Source organism: Notolepis coatsorum, assembly GCF_963971535.1.
Source record: "Notolepis coatsorum genome assembly, chromosome: 14".
Lineage (NCBI taxonomy): Eukaryota > Metazoa > Chordata > Actinopteri > Aulopiformes > Paralepididae > Notolepis > Notolepis coatsorum.
The window spans coordinates 17,964,243-17,987,365 of record NC_140178.1 but is presented as its reverse complement, the minus strand read 5'-3'; the positions used below and the strand labels follow the sequence as shown (position 1 = coordinate 17,987,365).

At 42.5% G+C, this 23,123-nt stretch overlaps 1 protein-coding gene across 1 annotated transcript in view; it reads right to left on the bottom strand.

Moving 5' to 3' along the window:
• The window catches only part of LOC311240445 (uncharacterized protein), a gene marked incomplete at both ends in the record, with an annotated part of 79,648 nt that extends 64,567 nt beyond the window's left edge, over positions 1 to 15,081 (bottom strand). The window contains 1 exon segment of the mRNA XM_084329028.1: positions 14,998 to 15,081. Coding sequence (XP_084185154.1) covers positions 14,998 to 15,081 — 84 coding nt within the window.
• Positions 15,082 to 23,123: the final 8,042 nt, after the last annotated feature.

The following is a 23,123-nucleotide window of genomic DNA, read 5'->3' as shown; positions in this document are numbered from 1 at the left end:
AGTATATTGTATTGTAACTCAGTTACTTCTACTCTGCATTGTACATTTTATATATGTATATACTGAACACTTTGTCTACGTACTTGACTTCTATTTTATACTGCTATACTTATTTTATACTTATCTATTTTTGTCTAGCACAGTCCCTGGAGCGTAACAGAAAGAAGCATTTTGTATAAAAGTATTCTGTACTTCTGTATGACAACTAATAAAGAAACTTGAAACTTGGCTCATTATTTTGCCTTTTGGTTATTTCCTGCGAATAGCTACAAATAAAAACGTGCTTCCTGTACGAAACATCAGCCTCTCTCTCGCCATCCTTTCTCTCTCTCTCGCCATCCTCTCTCTCTCACCTTTCTCTCTCTCCGTCATCCAAGTGTACAGTGAAAACAGTAAGGGCACCGTGGTTAGATTGAAGAATTAAAAGATTGTATGGCAGAAGGAAGTGCAGCAAAAAGTAAAGTATGCGAGTCGGGATGTGTGGTTGATTGGCAGAACTACCGCAAGCTGAGGAAATAAATTGTGTCACAAAGTGGAATAGAAAGAAAAAGAAAAAAAGAAAAGCTATTTTCAAGCTAAGATAAAATTAAGTGAAAAATTGATGGGGGCATTTATAACAAAGCCTGTTGATATAGCTCGGTATTTCAATGACTTCTTCTTGTGTAAGGTTGAAACTCGAAGGAATAATATGTGTATGGGTAATGTAAAATATAATGATAACATATTAGAAAGGATTATGAAAGATAAAAAGAATTCTCATTTAGTCTATGTTCTGTTGATACTAGAATGGTGGAGGAAATGTTGTCAGCTATAAAAAAGGAAAAACCAGCAGGCCTGGATAACATGGACGTAGACTACTGCAGGTTTCAGCAAAGCATGTGTACAGTAGCAGGTACGGTCACACATATTAAATCAAAGCATCAAATATGGTATATGTCCAAAAGTCTGGAAGGAGGCTAAAATAATTCCTTTACAGAAAAATGCAAAAGTCAACTTGTCAGGTGCAAACAGTCGCCCTGTGAGCATTTTGCCAGTGTTAGCGAAGATAATGGAGAAAATAGTGTTTACACAAATTCAGAGTTACTTCAATGACAATGAATTGAATACTGATTGTCAGCATGCCTATAGGGATGGTTACTAGTGGCGCCGAGGAGAGTGGCAGCCTTTCATAGCAGCTCCCAACCCCTTTACTTCTTATCCCGTTTACCTGTACCCCCCCCCCTCCCCCCCATGCTGCTATGATGCCTGAATTTCCCCAAGGGGATCAATAAAGGAATATCTTATCTTACTCAACAGCGACAGCATTGACACAGCTAGTAAATGATTGTCTAATGGTTATTGATAGAAAGGAATTAGCAGGATCAGTGATGTTAGACTTCAGTGCAGCATTTGATGTCATGGATCATGACATACTACTGGAGAAACTTAAAGCCTATGGCTTTGCTTCATCGTCAGTTTCATGGATAACTAGCTACTTATACAGTAGAAACCAGAGAGTATTTTTTAACGGAAGCCTATCTGAAGTGAAAAAAGTTAAGTATGGAATTCCGCAGGGAAGCTGCCTTGGACCTCTGTTATTCACCATTTATACAAACGATTTGCCGTTAATTTTAGAGCAAGCGAAGGTGGCTATATATGCGGACGATACAACCCTGTACATGGCGTCCTCCTCTGTGGAAGATCTGAGTGAGATCTAAATAAAGAGCTACAAAAAGTAGAAGAGTGGATTAGAGCAAATAGAATGGTTTTAAACATAGCAAAAACAAAGTGTATTTTTTTTTTAATTATTGGTCTTTTTCCCCCTCCATTTTCCTCTGATTTTTCTCCCATCCCAATGTTAGTCGTATGCCAATTCCCAGTCCCTTCCTGGTCGCTGCGCACTTACCCCCCACAGTCAGATCATCTGGGAGAGTGGAGGCTACCACGTGCTTCCTCCGACACACGTCCAGCCAATCACCGCTTCTTTTCACCTGGCAGAGCGGATTCTCATTGAGAGGGCGTAGCGTGTGGGAGGATCACACTATCCCCCTCAAGTCCTATCCGCGCTTAGCAGGCGCCCCGACCGAACTGTAGGAGTCGCTGTTTACAATGACCCGGACCCACCCCGCCAGCTTCTCCCACCCTCTAATACTGCCAATTGTATTAGTGCAGACGGCCAGCCAAGCTGGTGACAACCCCGGAGCTGTGAGCTGGATTCGAACAGGCGAATCCAGCTCACAGCTCCGGGGTTGGTGACGAACGCAATCTCCGCTCGGCCACCTAACCGCCCCCCTAAAACAAAGTGTATTTTAATGGGTTCTCACCATATGCTAATTGCTAATCCAAAATTAAAAATAATGATGGGGGGAACTGAAATTGAACAGGTAGAAGAAGCAAAGCTACTAGGTATAACATTGGACAGTAATCTGAGCATAACAAAAAAGATTGGGAGAGGGCTGGCGTTAATTAGACGATGTGCAGAATTCCTAAAACCAGAGTCAATGATCCATGTTATCCAGGCTCTGATCCTTTCACATCTGGATTACTGTCCGGTGATCTGGGGAAGTGCTGGAAGAGAAAAACTGGGAAAACTACAAATGACACAGAACAAAGCAGCACGCCTTGCTCTGAATTGTAGGAAAAGGTCAAACATAGTAAGTATGCATGAAAAACTGTCATGGTTAATGGTAGAACAAATGTAAATATCATAATGTTTTTTAGAAATATATATAAGAACAAAAAACCTGCTTGTCTATATGACGAGATGCCATTCACAATCAACAGACACAGTTACTCCACCAGGCATGTGTCAATGGAAAGATGTACTGTAAAGATGCCAAGAACAAATGCAATGAAAAGGACTGTGATGTATAGAGCCATGACTGCATGGAATTCCTTACCACCTGCATTAACTAGGGTTAATGCCATCCTCTCTCTCTCGCCATCCTCTCTCTCTCGCCATCCTTTCTCTCTCTCACCTTCCTCTCTCTCTCACCATCCTTTCTCTCTCTCGCCATCCTTTCTCTCTCTATCTCGCCTTCCTTTCTCTCTCTCACCATCCTTTCTCCTCGTCATCCTTTCTCTCTCTCACCATCCTTTCTCTCTCGTCATCCTTTCTCTCTCTCTCGCCATCCTCAGGCTACCGTCTGAAAGAGGCCACCTTTTGCTCCACCAGGCCTTAAGTAATACTCTTGGCAATGTGCATGCATCTATGCACCCGCATACTGTAAAGGATACGGCTGTTATGTGTGTGTGAAAGTAGAGGCGAGAGGAAGCAGCTTAGCGGTGGCGTGTGTGTGTGTGTGTGTGTGTGTGTGTGTGTGTGCGTGTGTGTGTGTGTGTGTGTGTGTGTGTGTGTGTGTGTGTGTGTGTGTGTGTGTGTGTGTGTGTGTGTGTGTGTGTGTGTGTGCGTGTGTGCGTGTGTGTGTGTGTGTGTGTGTGCGTGCGTGTGTGTGTGTGTGTGTGTGTGTGTGTGTGTGTGTGTTGCGTGCATGCATGTGTGTGTGTGTGTGTGCACTCTGGGCCCGGGCGCTGTATTAATTCGTGCACTTCTTCCATACCAATAAACACATACACTAGGCTAGCTAACACTAGTGGTGGTGGATGGGTGGGTGGCAGAAAGGGTCAAATGTAAATGGAGGGAGACTGAGAGGAGAGATGGAACAGGAGAGAGAGAGAGAGAGAGAGAGAGAGAGAGAGAGAGAGAGAGAGAGAGAGAGAGAGAGAGAGAGAGAGAGAGAGAGAGAGAGAGACTGGGAGTGAGACTGGAAGAGAGAGAGACTGGGAGAGAGAGAGACTGGGAGAGAGAGACTGGGAGAGAGAGAGAGACTGGGAGAGAGAGAGAGAGACTGGGAGAGAGAGCGAGACTGGGAGAAAGAGAGAGACTGGGAGAGAGAGAGAGACTGGGAGAGAGAGAGACTGGGAGATAGAGAGAGACCGGGAGAGAGAGAGATACAGACATAGAGCGAGAGAATGAGAGAGAGAGAGAACCCTGCCGATCGTCCCCGCAGGGGTTATTATCTTGCCCATCCTAATGAAGAAAAGAAGAATAATTAGAGGCCTATTGCTCCGTCACTGTGATTTTATTCCCCTCAGTAGCACTGACACTCCTCGCAGATTGCGTTTAATTAGCTTCACATCACTAAATCAATATGGCAACACCAACGGCCAAACAATGGCATGTGAATCCCTTGATTAGGGGCGCCACTGGCGGCGAACGGTGCCGAAGGTGGGAGGAAAGGGGGGGGGGGGGGGGGGGGGGGCTGGCGCCTCATCTCCGCTAGCTAGGGTTTAGCCGTGCCGTGGCCTCTCTGGCGCACGGTGAGTGTCTCCGTTGTCTTTAGAACCTGGCTGGACGACCGTCTTTCACCACCTGGCTAAAAGTTGGCCGGCACTGTTTGTAGCATTGTGGTTTTGCTCCAGTATGTCCAAAAAATTCAGCTGCCAGGGTTCTAACTAGGGATGCACGATAATTATCGGGCCGATATCAGCAATTATGACGTCATCCCGATAAACTCGATAACGTTATTAATAGCTCCGATAATTTAATATATTTTTGGTAAAAAAAAATGCCGTGTGGGTGAATTGGAATGAAGTGCGTTTGTTTTGACTAAAGGCTCCTCCCGTTTTGTCAGTACTGTGCTACGACTGACAGCGTGTGGTTTAGGAACAGGGCGTTTTACACAAATCCAGCGCTCCCTTACTTGGCTGTGACGTAGCCACGCAAGTTAACAACAAAGATGGCCGCGTCGGTACTCGGAGTTTCAGAGTAAAAAGATTGCTTGCTATTTGTAATAAATGCAATGCAGACGTTCCAGAAGGAGGGAAAAGGGCAACAACTTGCAATACATCCAGCCCGACGGGTCATCTGCGGCATCACCACCGCCACGACGGACAGACAGACCGGCGCATGCAGTTCAGCGTCGCGGAGATCCAGCAGCTTGTCGATGTGCTAATAGCCTCAGCAAGCTAACGTTAGCTGGCTCCAGCAGCTTGTCGATCTGCTGGAGCCAGCTAACGTTAGGTTGCTGAGGCTATTAGCACATCGACAAGCTGCTGGATCTCCCGAATGCTAACGTTAGCTTGACTGGTTGCTGACTAACTAATGAAGCTACTCGTCCCGGGAGATAACGGCGTTGCCTGGCTGGTTGTTGGCTAACTAATGTAGCTACTCGTCCCGTGAGATAACGGCGCTGCCTGGCTGGTTGCCCTTCTATCAAACTTCTTTAATTTAGCAAACGATGCTAATGATGGTGATGCCGCAGGTGACCCGTTGTTGTGGTGGTGATGTGTCCACTCAAAGCCTCTTTATCAAGGCTCCGCTTTGAAAAAAGAAGAACAAAAAGCTTTGAGCGTCTTAAGGTTGGATGCACCACAAGCTGTTGACGGATTGTGAATTTTCATTTGGAAAAATAAATATAGTCACTTTATCAGTCAAAACTGTTGTCTTGGCTTTTGTTTCTGTTGTCTGGTTAGGTCACATTTAAGTTGGTGTTAAGTTATTGTCCTGGGAAGTCTTTTTATGTATTATTATTGTATTGTGATATGTTTTGTTTCATGTTAAAAAAAAAAATTTTTTGATCAAAAAAAATATATACATTAAAAATGTTTTATAATACAATAAATATCAGTTATCGATATCGGTTATCGGCTTGAGGAGCATACATTTATCTGTATCGGTATCGGTGTCAAAAAAGCAATATCGTGCATCCCTAGTTCTAACCCGCACCAAACCCTGGCAGCACATCACCCCCACCCTCATCCACCTCCACTGGCTCCCCATCAAATCCCGCATCACCTACAAAACCCTCCTGCTCACCTACAAGTCCCTCCATGCTCTGGCCCCTCAGTCCCTCACTGACCTCCTCCACCCCTACACTCAGTCACAGTCCCTGCGATCCACGGACACTGGTCAGCTCTCCATCCCCCGAACCAGACTACGGACGTTCGGGGACAGAGCTTTCAGTGTGGCAGCTCCCACCCTCTGGAACTCCCTCCCCGCAGAACTCCGCAATGCCCCAACTCTGGACTCATTTAAAAAAAACTGCTCAAAACCCACCTCTTCAACTTGGCCTTTAACCCCTAACTTTCTCACTTTATATGTACATGTTGTGTCTGTCCACTATGTTTGTTAATTTGTCATTTCCCCCCCCCCCCCCCCCCCCCTATGTAAAGCGACCTTGGGTCCTCTGAAAGGCGCTATATAATACGAAGTTATTATTATTATTACCACAGTTGGTGTTGTGGATTTTGAAAGGTTGCCTAGCAACCGGTGAGTTTACAAGAAACATAATGGAGACACAAACCCAACCATACCGTACATGTTAGACCATGGCTATAGCCACAGCCAGGCTGAACATAGATAATGGAGACAAGTCATAAGAGCATGAAAGGAGAGGAGGATAGATAGCTGTGTCTGTCGCCTCTGAGGAGAGATTCCTCTGTAAGAACATACTTAAAGCAGCTACTAGGAAGACTTTGACGTCGATGTCCATACCTTGGCAGGATTACTGCGGCCACATGTTGAGATCGATAGAGGATGAAAGACAATTGCCGGGACCACCATGAATCCATCAATATCCTCTACTCTCTATTGATATTGTGCATCTGGGCCGGATTCACGGGAGGTCTGCTGAAGGCAGCGTGGCGCAAAGGAACAAAACTTGCTTCATCAACAAAAATAACTTCACGTTCACCGTTAGCAAGGCTTCTCGGCTTCTCATCAAAACCGTTTCCCTTGCTGTGGGGTACAGCTAACGGCCAAACGGGAAGCGACAGGGTTTATGTGAAAGGTGGTCTTATCATGAGAATTGTTGGCGACAATTGGCGACCAATTGTTTCAGCAAGGGTCTCATTTGTTTACCTTATATATACTTACAAAAGTATCACAACCAGTATGATAATGATATATTTCTCCTTGTAGCGGCTTTTTACGAGACTAATAACCTCTCAGTGGATCTCCTAACCTCTACATTAGATGGTAAATGGTCAATTGACTGCATTGACAACTTTTATCCAAAGCGATGTACTACAACTTATGCCTCACATTCACCCGTTCACTCACACATCGACGGCGGAGGTGACCACGCGAGGTGCCGACCTGCTCGTCGGGAGCAGACGGGGGGGGGTTCAAGGACACTTCTAGACGCTGCCGGTATCATTTGGCTACCTATTTCATTGGCTGAGGAATGGATACTCGTGTCTGTGTATGTGCATGTATGTCTGTGTGTTGTAACAGTCACACAATGTGCCTACCATATTTTTGTGTTATTATTTAGTTGCAATGCCATGTTTGGTCACTAAGTGGCGCTTCTTGATGTAGCAACAGGTTTAATTTGATTTAACTTGAGCCAGTGACTTCACTTCCTGTCTACCTGTCGCCCGACACAACGTTAACTTGTCATCTCTAGTAACGATTTGGCTTGTGTCTGAATCTATATTTACATTTTGTCCTTTAGAGCTATCCAAAGCGACTTACAGGTTCTGTACGACAAGTCAGCAGGAAGGGTACGACTCTTTCAGCTGAGTAACAATGTTCATCAAACAGTGTTGAAACTTGAGTGCTGCAGTGTTGAGTGCATAGTAGTAGAGACATATTCGTATAGTAGTCAAGTCAAGTCAAGTCAAGAGTTTTATTTGTCACAGCATACAAGTATACAATGAAATGCGGGGGGTCTCCACATCCGTCTGTACATACATTATATAATATGCATATAATCATTTTTACACATCTGTAGATACTATATATATTTCTGTACATATCCATATCCTCTTACTAGTTACCCTGCTGGCCAGTGTGACTTACTACCATAGTGTCTGTATACCTGTATCACTACACATATTAATAGTACTGTACTGTACTGTTGTGCTGATTCTTTCAAGTATTCAGTAAACCTGAGCACAGAGTGACCGAGTGACGTTTCTCAGAGAGGAAAGGAAGGAGCTTCACAGAAAGAACACAGAGAGGCAGAATGGGTGGAGAGAGGGAACATACTGTAGGGAGAAAAGGTGCATTGCTACTAGGCAGCACAGGCAGATTGTTATACACTTCTGCCTCTCTGTGTTTTGATTTCTTTCTGTTGTGTCTGCTCTCCCTCTCCCTCTCTCCTCGCTCTCTCTCTCATCTGCTCTCTCACATCTGTCCTCCCTCAAACCTCTGCTCTCGCTGTGTTCTTTCTGTTCTGTCTGTTCGCTCTCTCTCTCTCTCTGCTATCTCTCTCTCTTCTGCTATCTCTCTCGCCTCTGCTCTCTCTCTCACTGCTATCTCTCTCTTCTGCTCTCTCTCCCCTCTGCTCTCTCTCTCCTCTGCTCTCTCTCTCACTGCTATCTCTCTCTTCTGCTCTCCCTCTCTCCTCTGATCTCTCTCGCCTCTGCTCTCTCTCTCTCGCTCTCTCTCGCTCTCTCTCTCTCTCTCTCTCTCTCTCTCTCTCTCTCTCTCTCTCTCTCTCTCTCTCTCTCTCTCTCTTGCTCTGTCCTCTGCACTCTGTCTGTTCTCTGTCTGTTCTCTGTCTGTTCTCTGTCTGTTCTCCCTCTCTCCCTTTCAGTGTCATAGTCTCCAGGTTTATGTTCTAGTGTTTTTTTTCTCAGTTCTGTAGTTTTGTTTCCTGTGCTATTTATAACACTCTTGGAACCGTCATCTGTGTCCAGCTCCTGGGTCCCCCCCCCCCCCCCCCACCTCTGTGACAAAGTTTGCCTGTGTGTCGCAAGCATAATGGATATGTACAGGATATAAATATATATCACACCGTCCGCAACGCATCACAGCGAAAAAAAGGGGTAGCGGATTGGATTAACTGCTGTTTTTTGACAGTTGTACATCGATCTTTGAGACAGACCAGGTTTATGGTGCCATCATGACAGGGTGTACTATTATGCAACGCAGCGTCGTAATCCCCCCTCATTTCTCTGGAGCGGGTCGAGGTTTTTTTTTTCAGCCACACGTTAGCGCCGATGTCATGAGTAGATATTCAGGAGAGGGTCTCTTTAAGCCTCAGCGCCTCAGACTGCTGGCGCTCTCTGGCCCAGCGGTCGCCTCCAGCACTTACTGGGAGTAATGACACACAGGCAGACAGACAGACAGACAGCATGATCTGTAAGATATTCCTTTATTGATCCCCTTGGGAGAAATACGGGCGTCATAGCAGCATGGGGGGAGGGAAGGTACAGGTATGGGCAGGGTAATATTAAATATAGGCAATACGATTAGATCTGAATATAAAAATATGAGAGAAATAAACAACGTTTATATTATATTTGATTATATTAACCACTCAGAGCCAACCACATGAACAATCTCAGCTACCACTTTAGTTATGAATGGTATCGTTTCTGCATTAGACAAAAAAGGAAAAACTGTCGAAAGCATTTGATATGGTTGATCATTCTCTTCTGTTGAATAAACTGTACAGTGTTGGTTTTGATGAAATTGTTTGCGGTTGGTTCCGGGGCTATTTATCAGGCAGAAAACCGATGTGTGAACGTGGGCAAAACCCAGTCAGAAGTATTACCCATTGCAAAATGTGTTCCACAAGGATCGATCCTTGGCCTGTTTTATTTACTATTTATATTAATGATATTATTTTGTCCTTGACAAAAGCTACTACATTTATATGCGGAGGATAGAAGAAGCTTCTATCCTCAGGCCATCAGAATGCTAATGACAATAACACTATGTAACAACCATCAAATGCACTCACAGCACACACACATCCACACTCACTTTAAACAAACACTGCAGCACCCACTTTACCCACTTTAGAACACCTAAACACACTTTATATTTATTGGTAAAGAATTTGCACTACAACCCATATTACACCTTACTGTAAATTGTACCTAAATTGTACTTCATCCCATTTCTGCTTTGTACTGTATAGTATTGTATTGTAACTCAGTTACTTCTACTCTGCATTGTACATTGTATATATGTATATACTGAACACTTTTGTCTACGTACTTGACTTCTATTTTATACTTACTATACTTATTTTATACTTATCTATTTTTATCTAGCACAATCTCTGGAGCAAAACAGAAAGAAGCATTTTATATAAAAGTTTTCTGTACTTCTGTATGACAACTAATAAAGAAACTTGAACTTGAACTTGGATGACATAATTATCTACTGTACCGTGGATTCTGGGGCGTGTGACCTGTCATTCCTCCGTGGAGTTTGGGGGTGGGGGAGTGGGGTTCGCTAGTTTCCTCATCGTGGCGAGGTCATCTGGACCGGGGGAGATGGGGTTTGTGTTTTCCTTCGGTCATGACATGCTCTATCAGGGGGTGTGGGGTGATCAGGTTGATGTGTGGGGTGTTTGGGGGACTGGCTGTTCCGGAGGAGTTCCCATGCCTTCGAGCAACACTGTACTTATTGTACTTATTTTATGCCTATTCTTATGTCTGCACTTTTATGCATTGTTTTCATTCTGTCGACTGTATGCAAATTGTATGTCTATGTTCATTTTGGGCTATTTGCTGTGGGGCACTTTTCGAGAATAAATAAAGGTTTGAATTGAATGAATATTATGTTACAATAAATGTAGGTAATAAATAATTGATATCTTAATACTATGAGTATGAGTAAAAGTAAACAGTATACACGAGGTGCAGTATACACAAGGTGCGTCATACGTTGTAGTCCGTGCAGGTTTTGGTGGTTAGGAGTCAGACACACTCAGTGGTCAGACGTTCCTAATAGTTCTCGAGTTCAGCAGCCGTAAGTTCTCCAGCTGCTGGCAGCAGCCGCTCCACCTTTTTTTGTAGTAGAAGGAGAAGGAGAAGAAGAGGGGGAGGAGGAGGGGGGCCACTCACTTGTCAGACACATCTTTCTACTTGCTATGTTCAGGGTCGATAGCTGCAGTCACGCTGCGCTCTGTGTTGATCTTAGCCAGACAGCCCTGAACAAGACTGCATACAGAACGACTGGCGACACTTCACTAATGGCACAATATTATACAGTATAATGTACCTCATACTATAGTCTACCCATATAACTCAGCATGTACAATAGTGCTGTATATACCATATATATACACTTATATATTTATATTTACAGCATATATATATATATATATATATATATATATATATATATATATATATATATATATATATATATATATATATATATATATATATATATATATATATATATATATATTGTGTTTTTATTTCATAAGCGAATATCTTTTTACAAGTGCTAAATTTCAAGCCAGCAACCTTACTAAGACAGTCTAAATAGCCCTACAATGCAGATAATGGCATTAGAATGGCAAAACACTGTTTAGAATGTGTTTTTATTTCATAAGCGAATATCTTTTTACAATATATATATATATATATATATTATATATATATATATATATATATATATATATATATATATATATATATATATATATATATATATAGAATAGATCTTTATTGTCATTGTTACAGTTGTTACAACAAGATATATATCCATATCTGTCTGAATATACCTGCATATAATCCTTCAATATACCTAATTATACACCTGCATGTAACCCATATTACTCTGTATGATAGCGTGTACAATAACGCTGTATACCATATATATATATATATATATCATATATATATTTATTATTACCGTATATAGTAATACTGTAACTATTCACATTATGTCTGTACACAACTGCATATGTGACCAGGCGCAGATAATAGGGTCATATCAAGCAAGCTTCAAATTTTATTTGTATTTACATTTATGAAAGTACAGGTTCTTACCTTCAAAATAAGCCATCACTTGTACAAATCGGGCGGATACTTTTCAATCTATGTCTCTTATGAATCATGCTGATACCACACTACTCATTCCTGAGCAACAGGGTTTCTAAGAAACCAAAGCCATTTCTCAGCCATTGCTTAATGACTACTTTACCCAGAAAGCAATAACCCCCCCCCCCCTCTTGACATCTTCAGCCTGAGAGTCAGGACATCAGGGCCCTCATTTATCAACAATTCTTAGAAAGTGTTCTAATTTTGTTCTTAAGCAAAGAATTTCGAATGTGTGTACGCACAGAAAAATCGGGATTCATCAGACGTGCGTACACGGGTCGTACGCACACTCCGTGTTGATAAATACCATTAAGTTCTACGCTCCACGCTCGTGCACGATTTTAAGTATTTGCATATAGCACCGCCCGTAATTAACCATACAGTAATGGAACACCCCATGAAATGTGGAAAAGTGGACTAAGCCGAGCGAAGCGTGTTATGGGAGAAATACGTGACAGGCTGACAGATATGTACGTCGGATGTGATGTCGGATATGATATCTATTAACTTAAAGACCATATTAACTAATAAAGACCGTGATGGAATATGACTGCCTTTTTCCGTTTCGTTCGATTAATACCCAGGGATTAAAGTTCTCCTCAATTTTATTCCAAATCGCGACGGATTTTCCGTCAATTTTCTACCTGCTGCATATGATTTGTAGAGGCATACAATCTATTTTGATGTCGGTATTGGGTAGCAATAATACGAGAGCATATACAAGAACAATGAATCTCACTGCCATGTATGATACATATAGCCTATACGTCATGTGTAGCCTGCCTATATGTGATCAATACAAACTTGAACTTGAATTCCATCATGTCTGTGTGCGGGTCTGCGGGAGCAATGTAAATAAGAACGTGCACTGAAAAGTTACAGTATGTAGTTGGTTGATTATTTGTATGCCTTTCCTCCCGGCATGCAGCAACGACATGTATCAGGCAAATGCGCATCACTGAGTGGAATCCCTTTCTATTCACATAACTGCATTTGTGATGGAGCTTTGACAGCTACAGTAACAGTCTATTGCTCGATCCATCTCCAATATCACAATGGACCGTGCCATGTATAGTCTGCCTATGTGATCAATAAAAACGCGAACTTGAATCCCATCATCATATTTATATGTTGTATCTGTCCACTATGTTTGTTACTTTGTTATTTCCCCCCCCCCCCTACCTATGTGGGTCTCTTGAAAGGCGCTATATAAAATGAAGCTATTATTATTGTTATTATTATTATTAGGGATGTCCGATATTATCGGCCGACCGATATTATCGGCCGATATCGGCAGTAAAATGTGATATCGGAAAATATCGGTATCGGTTTAAAAAAAGAAAAAAACAATAACAATATTTGTTATATATATATCCAGTGAAATTATTAGTTACCTGGAATTATTCAGTTTTTTGGGGGGGGGAAACCCTGCATATATCGGTATCGGTTGATATCAGTATCGGAAATTAAGAGTTGAACAATATCGGAATATCGGTATCGGTAAAAAAGCCAATATCGAGCATCCCTAATTATTATTATCACGTCTGTGCGCGGAGCTCACAAAAAAAAACCCTGCTGTCTTTTAGTCTCAGTGAAGTTTCAACGGAGGTAATCTATTCTAACCAACAAATTGAAGTAGAAAGCATTTCGTTGTGGCCAATCTTATTTGGAAACATGACACACAAAATAATAGTATTTCACTTTTTATTTGAAACAATATTTAATCGCGTTTGGAGGTGGGTGTTCTGCGTCTGCCCCCCGTGCCAAACAAGCAGGCCAACCTCTTGTTCGAGCGTGAGCACGTTATAATTACACTGTCGCTATTTTACAATGAACTATTTAAATGTCTTCAAAGGCAGCCTGCAATATTCATATTCTACCACCGGGCGCCAGGTACGCACGGCCGGAGCTGTGCGTAGATATACGCACAAAGTCAAGCACACGTTCAAATTGATAAGTCCCACACTTTGCTTAGAAACGATCGTACGCACGGGTTATGCACATATCTGTGCGTACGCAACGTTGATAAATGAGGGCCCAGGATCCTCAATGACAACACAATGGCAACACTAACCCAACCCCCGTTCTCAGGGGCTCATACAGAACCAAGCATTTCACTGTAATGTACATGTATTTTATACATGACAAATAAAAGCAAACTTGAAACTTGTGAGATCTTATAACCAACTAGAGGATAAAGGAAAATAGTCAAGATGGTAATCAAGATTCAAGATTTTATTATCATGTAAAAAGGTTATATACACAACTAAAATGTACAAAATGCAAAAATGAGGTAAAAGTGCAAATGGTGTAATGTTTAAGTGTGAGTTAAAGTGAATGTTTAAAGTGTGTTAAAAACTGGTGCTTAATGTGAATAGATTCATGTTTTAACAATAGCTCAGATAAATCATACCATAAGAGTAAAAAAGTAAAAGGCCAAACACAAATACACAATATACACAACTAAAATGTGGGTGCTGTAACGGTGTGCTACAGAGTTCACAGGCCTGTCATAATAACAGAGTTATACGCTCTGTTTAGCTTTGTCTCTTGGTTGGTTGGTTGGCTGGTGCTGGGCATGTGATGTCTTTATTATCACAGAACTCTCTGAGCTTTGTGGAAGAGGACGTTTGGTCTGGCTTAGTCCAGTCCAGGTGGTGGCAGAACAGGAAGTCCATCTATGGGCGGCAGGACATGGACGTCATGGAGCAGCTGGATCCTGGTTCCCTTGCCATCAATAGACATCTTTGCCACAACCACACCAGCAGGTTCCTTGGAATCAAAGCTGCAATAATAAAGTGAATAGTTAGTACAGGGCACATAACAATATCAATGCATTTGTATCATTTGCCAATGACATTCTTTGCACTAAAGTGTGAATAATTAATTACAGTAAATACACAACACACAGTGACCACACCCACCTAAAGTGCTGGTACTGCTTGATCTGTGGCAGTGGTTTGAAGGAATGCCCCAGGTGTTCCTGCCAGTTGTAGGACTGCACGACCACAGTGCCATCCTCGTTTCCTACTAGCTGTGGTATGTTGACTCCAGTCACTGTGCTGTCCCTTACTACCGCTGCGATTTCATCAAGAGTGTTCACCCTGGTCTTTTTGAAACGCTGCTTGAGAAGCCCAATCTGGGGAAAAGTACCACAACATGTATTGTTCTTGTTTTGCCCAGAGCAATTCAATGTTGAACCTGCAATGAATGTAGCCACACAGATGCCTCTGTGACGAACGATGGTAACAGCTTTCCACCAAAGTTCTTCTGGTTGGCGATGGCATCCTGGCAGAACAACTGCATGGTATATCCTCCTTATAATCCTTTTTGCATATCTGTAGATACTATAGCTGTACATATCCCTTACCTACTCTTACTAGTTAGGCTGCTGGCCAGTAAGACTTACTACCATAGTGTCTTTATACCTGTATCACTGTAGAACCCTGTACATACATCTGATTAGCACTATTACTCAGTAGTACTAATATATATATTTTATACCCAGTTTAATCACCTGTACATTGTATATTGCTGTTGCACTTTACTGTTACATTTGCACTCTGGTTGGATGCCAAACCTCCTGTCGTTGTACTGTACTTGTGCTGCATGATGACAATCAATTTGAATCTGATCTAATGGCGTCCTCTATCACCGGTAGCTTACACCTTGACATCAGTCTATGGGGGTGACATCCCAATGTGGCTTTGGCTAATCACCACATAATGACAGTATTCCCGTGTATATACATAATGTAGGACATAATTAGTAATACTATCATGGATTGCAGTGGGATGATACTGAGAGGAATCCTCGGTACGGTGCGCTCTAAGCCTTTTATGACGTGAGCCAATGTAAACAGAGAATTATTGCTTTGTACAGTCACTGAGCGTATTGGTGATTTATTCCCTGTCTGGCGGGAACTGTCTCCGGAATTTGTCGCCCTCGCAGCACGCACATTAATACAGGATCATTCTAGCATTGTAATCGAGGTTGGGGCTTATTTTTTTAATGCATTTCTGTCCGTTTCCTATAATCATCATAGGCTATAGTCAACAGATGGTATGTCCCTGGGGGGGATGAGGGGTAACGGTAATGCTGCTGCAGACAGCCTTTAGGGAAGACAACTGAAATGTTTATGTTATAGATTATTGAAGGAAGCACCCGCTTAAGGCAGAGATGCTTCCCCCGTCCCGGCCCTCCTGCATGGCTGGAGGGAATGTTCATGGGAGAGATGGGCTGTTCTCATATCCCGTCTCCACTCACCTATATCATCATTAACTAACAGCATAGATCTTCCAACGGCATAGATCTTGTGACAGAGCCCTCTGTCACGGACCGCAAGCAGCGCGCACACACACACGCACGCACGCAAACACACACACACATACACACACACCAAACATTCACCATTCCCTACTGTTATTGTACTGAGAACGTCAGCTGTGTTCTTGTGCACAGCTTTAGCGTCAGTAGCACAACCAAGGGTGCGCACCTGGGAGTGCTACATTCATTCATCCATTTATATATTTATTAGGTTATCATGGTTGTGGTTTTTATTGGTGTTTGCTATTTGTTGTCTGACAGAACTCCCATCAGCATAGATCCATGACGTGCTAGAACTCCAACAGCATAGATCTATGACGTGCTAGAACTCCCAACAGCATAGATCCATGACGTGCTAGAACTCCCAACAGCATAGATCTATGACGTGCTAGAACTCCCAACAGCATAGATCCATGACGTGCTAGAACTCCCAACAGCGTAGATCCATGACGTGCTAGAACTCCCAACAGCATAGATCTATGACGTGCTAGAACTCCCAACAGCGTAGATCTATGACGTGCTAGAACTCCCAACAGCGTAGATCCATGACGTGCTAGAACTCCCAACAGCATAGATCCATGACGTGCTAGAACTCCCAACAGCGTAGATCTATAACGTGCTAGAACTCCCAACAGCATAGATCCATGACGTGCTAGAACTCCCAACAGCATAGATCCATGACGTGCTAGAACTCCCAACAGCATAGATCTATGACGTGCTAGAACTCCCAACAGCGTAGATCTATGACGTGCTAGAACTCCCAACAGCGTAGATCTATGACGTGCTAGAACTCCCAACAGCGTAGATCTATGACGTGCTAGAACTCCCAACAGCATAGATCTATGACGTGCTAGAACTCCCAACAGCGTAGATCTATGACGTGCTAGAACTCCCAACAGTGTAGATCTATGACGTGCTGGAACTCCCAACAGCGTAGATCTATGATGTGCTGGAACTCCCAACAGCATAGATCTATGACGTGGTAGAACTCCCAACAGCGTAGATCTATGACGTGCTGGAACTCCCAACAGCATAGATCTATGACGTGCTAGAACTCCCAACAGCATAGATCCATGACGTGCTAGAACTCCCAACAGCGTAGATCTATGACGTGCTAGAACTCCCAACAGCATAGATCCATGACGTGCTAGAACTCCCAACAGCGTAGATCTATGACGTGCTAGAACTCCCAACAGCATAGATCCATGACGTGCTAGAACTCCCAACAGCGTAGATCTATGACGTGCTAGAACTCCCAACAGCATAGATCTATGACGTGCTGGAACTCCCAACAGCGTAGATCTATGACGTGCTAGAACTCCCAACAACATAGATCTATGACGTGCTAGAACTCCCAACAGCATAGATCTATGCAGTGGTGGAAGAAGTACACAGTTCCTTTAATGTAAGTAAAAGTAGAAATACCCAGATAAATGAGTACTCTGGTAAAAAGTAAAAGTCCATTCCATTCAAAGTCTACTTAAGTAAAAGTAAAAGAGAGAAGTATTTGCTATTGAATGTACGTATCTAGGTTTGTAAAATACTGCACACTGTATAACATCTCACATCTACTGCATCCAACAGAGACGTGCAGAGCATAGGAATACACCTGAATACTATGTGAACACACACGCACACGCACACACTGACGAACACTCATTAACATGTGTGGGTGCCAGTTCACCCTCAGTTCAATCAAGTCAAAAAATTCAATAAAACGTAGTAACTAGGGGTGGGAATCACCAGAGGCCTCACGATACGATACTATCACGATGCTCGAGTCACGATACGATATTATTGCAATACTAAATATATTGCGATATGCAGAGTATTGCGATATTAATATTGCGATATATTGCGATTTATTACCTTTTTTCAACTGCAAAGTAAAACTTTGTCAACATGTTTTATCTAATCAAATAAAGTGCAGTCTGTTCATCTCACTTCAATAATTTTTATTGCAGAACACGGTATTTTCTCAAGCGGACAGAGGTAAACACTGTAATCTGTGTTGCATGTACCTGACAAACTGAACTGTTTGTATTACAGTCATATTCCAACTTAACTGAATGCACACGTGTGTGTGTGTGTGTGTGTGTGTGGTGTGTGTGTGTGTGGACTACTGTACTATTACAGGTATTGAAATGAACAATGCAACTTCCTTGTACAAAAAAAATAAAGGACAATATATATATATATATTTTATAATATAGATGAATGTAGATAAAAAAGAAACGATACTACTACAGTACGTATAGATATTTTCCCCCACCCCTAGTCCCAGTTCACCCTCAGTTCAATCAAGTCCAAAAATTCATTAAAACGTAGTAACAATAGAGCATTCTGTTTGAGTAAATGGATGGTAAACGGACTGCATTCATACAACAGATTTGATACAAAGCGCTTTGCAATTTTGTTCCTCACATTCACCCGTTCACACACACACACACACACACACACACACACACACACACACACACACACACACACACACACACACACACACACACACACACACACACACACACACACACACACACACACACACACACACACACACACACATAGGGCTGGGCGATATGGCCTAAATATGATATCACGATATTTTCTGACCTTTCGGCGATACACGATACGCATCACGATGTTTTTCTTTTTTTCCCCAAACAATTCATTATGAGGCTTACCAAGACAGTATTTGAGTTTGCAAGCTAACATTAAAGACAAAATAAAATACCCATGCATTTAGCATTTTTATATTATATATTAGATTTAGATTATTGGATTATTAGATTATATATTGCATATATTTAGCAATGAGATATTATATGATTTAGATATGAAATATGATGAATTGAAAATGGGGGACCCTGATGTAAACAAGACGAAAGTCTTTCTCTGGTCTGCATCCCCTTAACAATTGTATGTATTGAGCTGTACTGTACCCATTCTGCAATATGTTAATAAAGTTTTAAATCAATCAATCAATCAATCAATCAATAGGATTTTAGCATTTTTATGAAACTACTGTATATTTGTATGTCTCTAAATGTTTTGATGAATTGAAAATGGAGGACCCTTATGTAAAAAAGCCGAAAGTCTTTTTCTGGTCTTCATCCTCCAGTCAGTCCACTGTTGTTGTATTGAGCTGTACTGTATTGTACCCATTCTGCAATCGTTAATAACGTTCATTCATTCAATCATTCAGCCGGCAACAGAATAATTTTGATTGACAGTCGAGTCTGCCAATTACGTCACACCGCTTGTACCCGCCCTGCTGTTCTTAGCACCAATCGGCAAGCAGCGCTATTCTTTTTTACATTCCTGAATGCCCTCCTTTGATTTTAACGAGAGCTCAGCTCAACGACAACAACAACAGCTCACCGCAGCCGACGAGTGATTACTAGCGCACCGCAGCATAACAACGAGGCATAATGATTTTACTGCAACAAATGTTATAATAAAAGCCTTTCCATACATCTGTCTGATTGAAAACTTTATTAACAGACAGCAGAATGGGCACGCACAACTCGGCACGGACTGAGATATGAACAGTAACGCTTGCTATCTATGTCGTCATCGGACGTTGCTATGTTTGGGTAAATACGCTGATGTGTAACTATATAACGTGTAACTATATAATGTTGATGCCACAAAACGAATGCCTTTGTTAATCATAAGTACTAACTTTGATGCAGTAATGTGTGTGTGGGAGCGGCGTTGTTCAAAAGTTTGAACGGGGTGGACCAGATTGACGCGACACAATCCTCTTGGGCAAAACATCACGATATCCACGATACGTTAAAAAAGTGTATCGTTAATGAACTGTACCCGATATTTATATAATATCGTCATATCGCCCAGCCCTACACACACACACACACACACACACACACATACGCACACAGACACACACACATATACATACACACACACACAGACACACACACATATACATACACACGCACACACACACACATATACATACATACAAACACACACACACACACACACACACACACACACACACACACACACACACACACACACACATATACATACATACACACACACACACACACGCACTTACAGACAGACAAACCACACACAAACACACACACAGACACACACACACACACACACACACACACACACACACACACACAGACACACACACACACACACATATAGACAGACAAACCACATGCACACACACACACACACAAACACACACACCACTGTACAAATAAATGCCCTTCCTTCATGCTATGCCGAACGTCATAATGTTCACCACATCACCGCCTGGGAACAACAGTTTGGAGCCTACACCTCATCAGTGGTCCAGGGAGCGGACGTGCAGCCGTTAACAAACACCCCGGCCCGGTGATCCACACCGACCCCCCACCACCACCCGGTCATCGACGGAATGAACTGCGCCCAGTGGTGGATGAAGTACACAGTTTCTTCCTTGACTTAAGTAAAAGTAGAAATACCCAGCTAAATGAGTAGGTTCTCCATTCAAATTCAAATACTTTTACTTAAGTAGAGCAGTATTTGCTATTGAATGTGCTTAAAGTATCTAAAGTAAAAGTGTGCATTCTACATGACGCTTGTGTATTCCAATGCTTGGGAGCGTTAACCCTTTTACTACCACACACTACAGAACCGTCTGTAGTGTGTGGCAGTGAAAGGGTTAACCTTCTGCAGTGTGGTAGTGAAAGAGTTAACCTTCTGTAGTGTGGCTGTGAGAGGGTTAACCCTTTGTCGTGTGGCAGTGGAAGGGTTAACCTTCTGTATTGTTGCAGTGAAAGGGTTAACCATTTGGTAGTGTGGCAGTGGAAGGGTTAACCCCTCGTTCCATTGACCTCTATAGGTCATGTCAAAGTGGTACGTCGTCCAGTTACACTACTCGGATTATGTCCTCTTTGAAAGTATATCATCTTCATACATTTTTGCCAATGTTTAAGTAACTAGTAACTGATGGGACTTCCGGGCATGACGAGTAACTAGGAGGTCGCACATTTTAGGCTCAGCTGCTAGCATGTAATTTAATCCTACAAAACTAATCAAAATATCACTCAAAGTCGCGCAGTATAAGTATAAGAATATCCGGAATCTAAATGTCAGGAAAAAACGCTAAAGAAAAAGCAAAGAAGGATAGAAAGAAAGCTGAACAGTCTGAGGTGGAGGAGGAGGCCACCAAGTCGGGTGAAAATAAGATGGCTAACGCAGTAAACGCACACGAGGACGTCGACGAATCTGATGATGAACAGTTGAGTCCAGACAACCAAGATATCATGAAAGCCATACTGACTATGAAAACTGGACTGTATAAGAAATTCGACAAAATGCAAATAACAATTACGGAAATAAAGAAACAGATACAAGATTGCATAAGCCGCATAGAGCAGACTGAACAACGGATTTCTGACGCGGAGGACAACGTTAATAAGCTGATACCGAAGGTTGGCACTCTGGAGAACACCGTTAAAAACCTTCTCGACAAAGTGGAGGACTTGGAATGCAGGAGTCGAAGAAATAACGTCAGGTTGGTGGGGCTACCGGAAAAGGCAGAGGGCCAGGATGCAACTGCATTTTTGGAGAAATGGTTACCGGAGGCTCTGAATATTGAACCAGGGGGCTTAGTATTGGAGCGTGCTCATAGAATCGGTGCGCCACTTGACTCTCAACGCCCAAGGACCCTAATCATGAAGTTCATGAACTTCAAGGACAGAGAGAGAGTACTGAGGGCGGCTAGGACCAAGGGACGGGTCCTTTATAATAACGAGCCGGTTCGTCTTCACATAGACCTCTCTGCAGGTGTGCACAAGAGGCAGCGCGGATACGACGAGGTGCGGAAGAAGCTAAGAGACCGGGGGATCCACACGCACCGAATCATCTTTCCAGACCGGCTGCTGGTAACTCACAACGAGAGAGCCCGCACCTTTCAAACACCGGCGGAGGTGGAAAAGTTTATCCGAAGCATTTGATTTATTGAGACGGTCCCGGCGTTGGAAGGCTCCGAAAGGAAAGTAACAGTCATACTGAGCCTACTGTATTCTTATAAGTGAATATATAAATGACGTTATAAAAATAGCCATTTCCACGAAATGAGGCGTGGTTGGACTATGACTGTTTAGTTTTCCTCTGATTTTTATTTGTATTCTTATTCGGACAGGACTGAGTCTAGTTCAATGGACAAAATCAGCACTGGTTTAGACTTTTCCTACAACGCATTGCAGATTCTGGGGCAGGCTACAAACATTTAACTTTTTACATTTTCCTCGTCTCCCAGCCTGCGTGCGCGCGTTCCAGCTTTGTACTAAAAGTGTTTCAGATTTGTAATAATAGTGTTTGGCGTTTAAAGTAAGCCCCTGACCTAATGGATACTATACCTACAAGTTGCAAGCATTGCGCAGTTCAAGACAACACTAGATATGTTATTTGTGATTAGTATTTAGAAAAAATGAAAGCTAGTTTGAGCTTAGGGGGAAGACAAGTTAGAGAAACTCGTTTGGCCAGTAGTGAAATGAGGGGTGAGGGGAGATGCATGGGCATCAGGTTAGTAGGGGGTGGGGGGTGGGTGTTTTTTCCTGATGTGTTTTATTATTTTTTCTTCTCTCATATGGGTGTGGCTGTCTGTGTACCTTTTCATAAGGGATATATATATATTAATTAACTAATGTCAGAGAACTGCAAGGTGAAATTTACTTCGTGGAATTGTAGGGGCTTGAACAAAATTACAAAGGTGAAAAGGGTAATGAGCAGGTTAAAATATTTGAAATCAAAAATTGTTTTTTTACAAGAAACGCATCTTTTGAATGAAGATGTTCCTAAAGTAGCAAAAAGGTGGCAGGGCCAAGTGTTATCTGCCCCCTACACCACTCATGCCAGGGGGGTTATGATACTAATTCATAAGTCTGTCCCATTACAGGTACATAATGTAGTAAGGGACACTGCAGGTAGATATATTATGGTCCAGGGTAGGTTACTGTCTGAAACGTTAACGCTGATAAATGTTTATG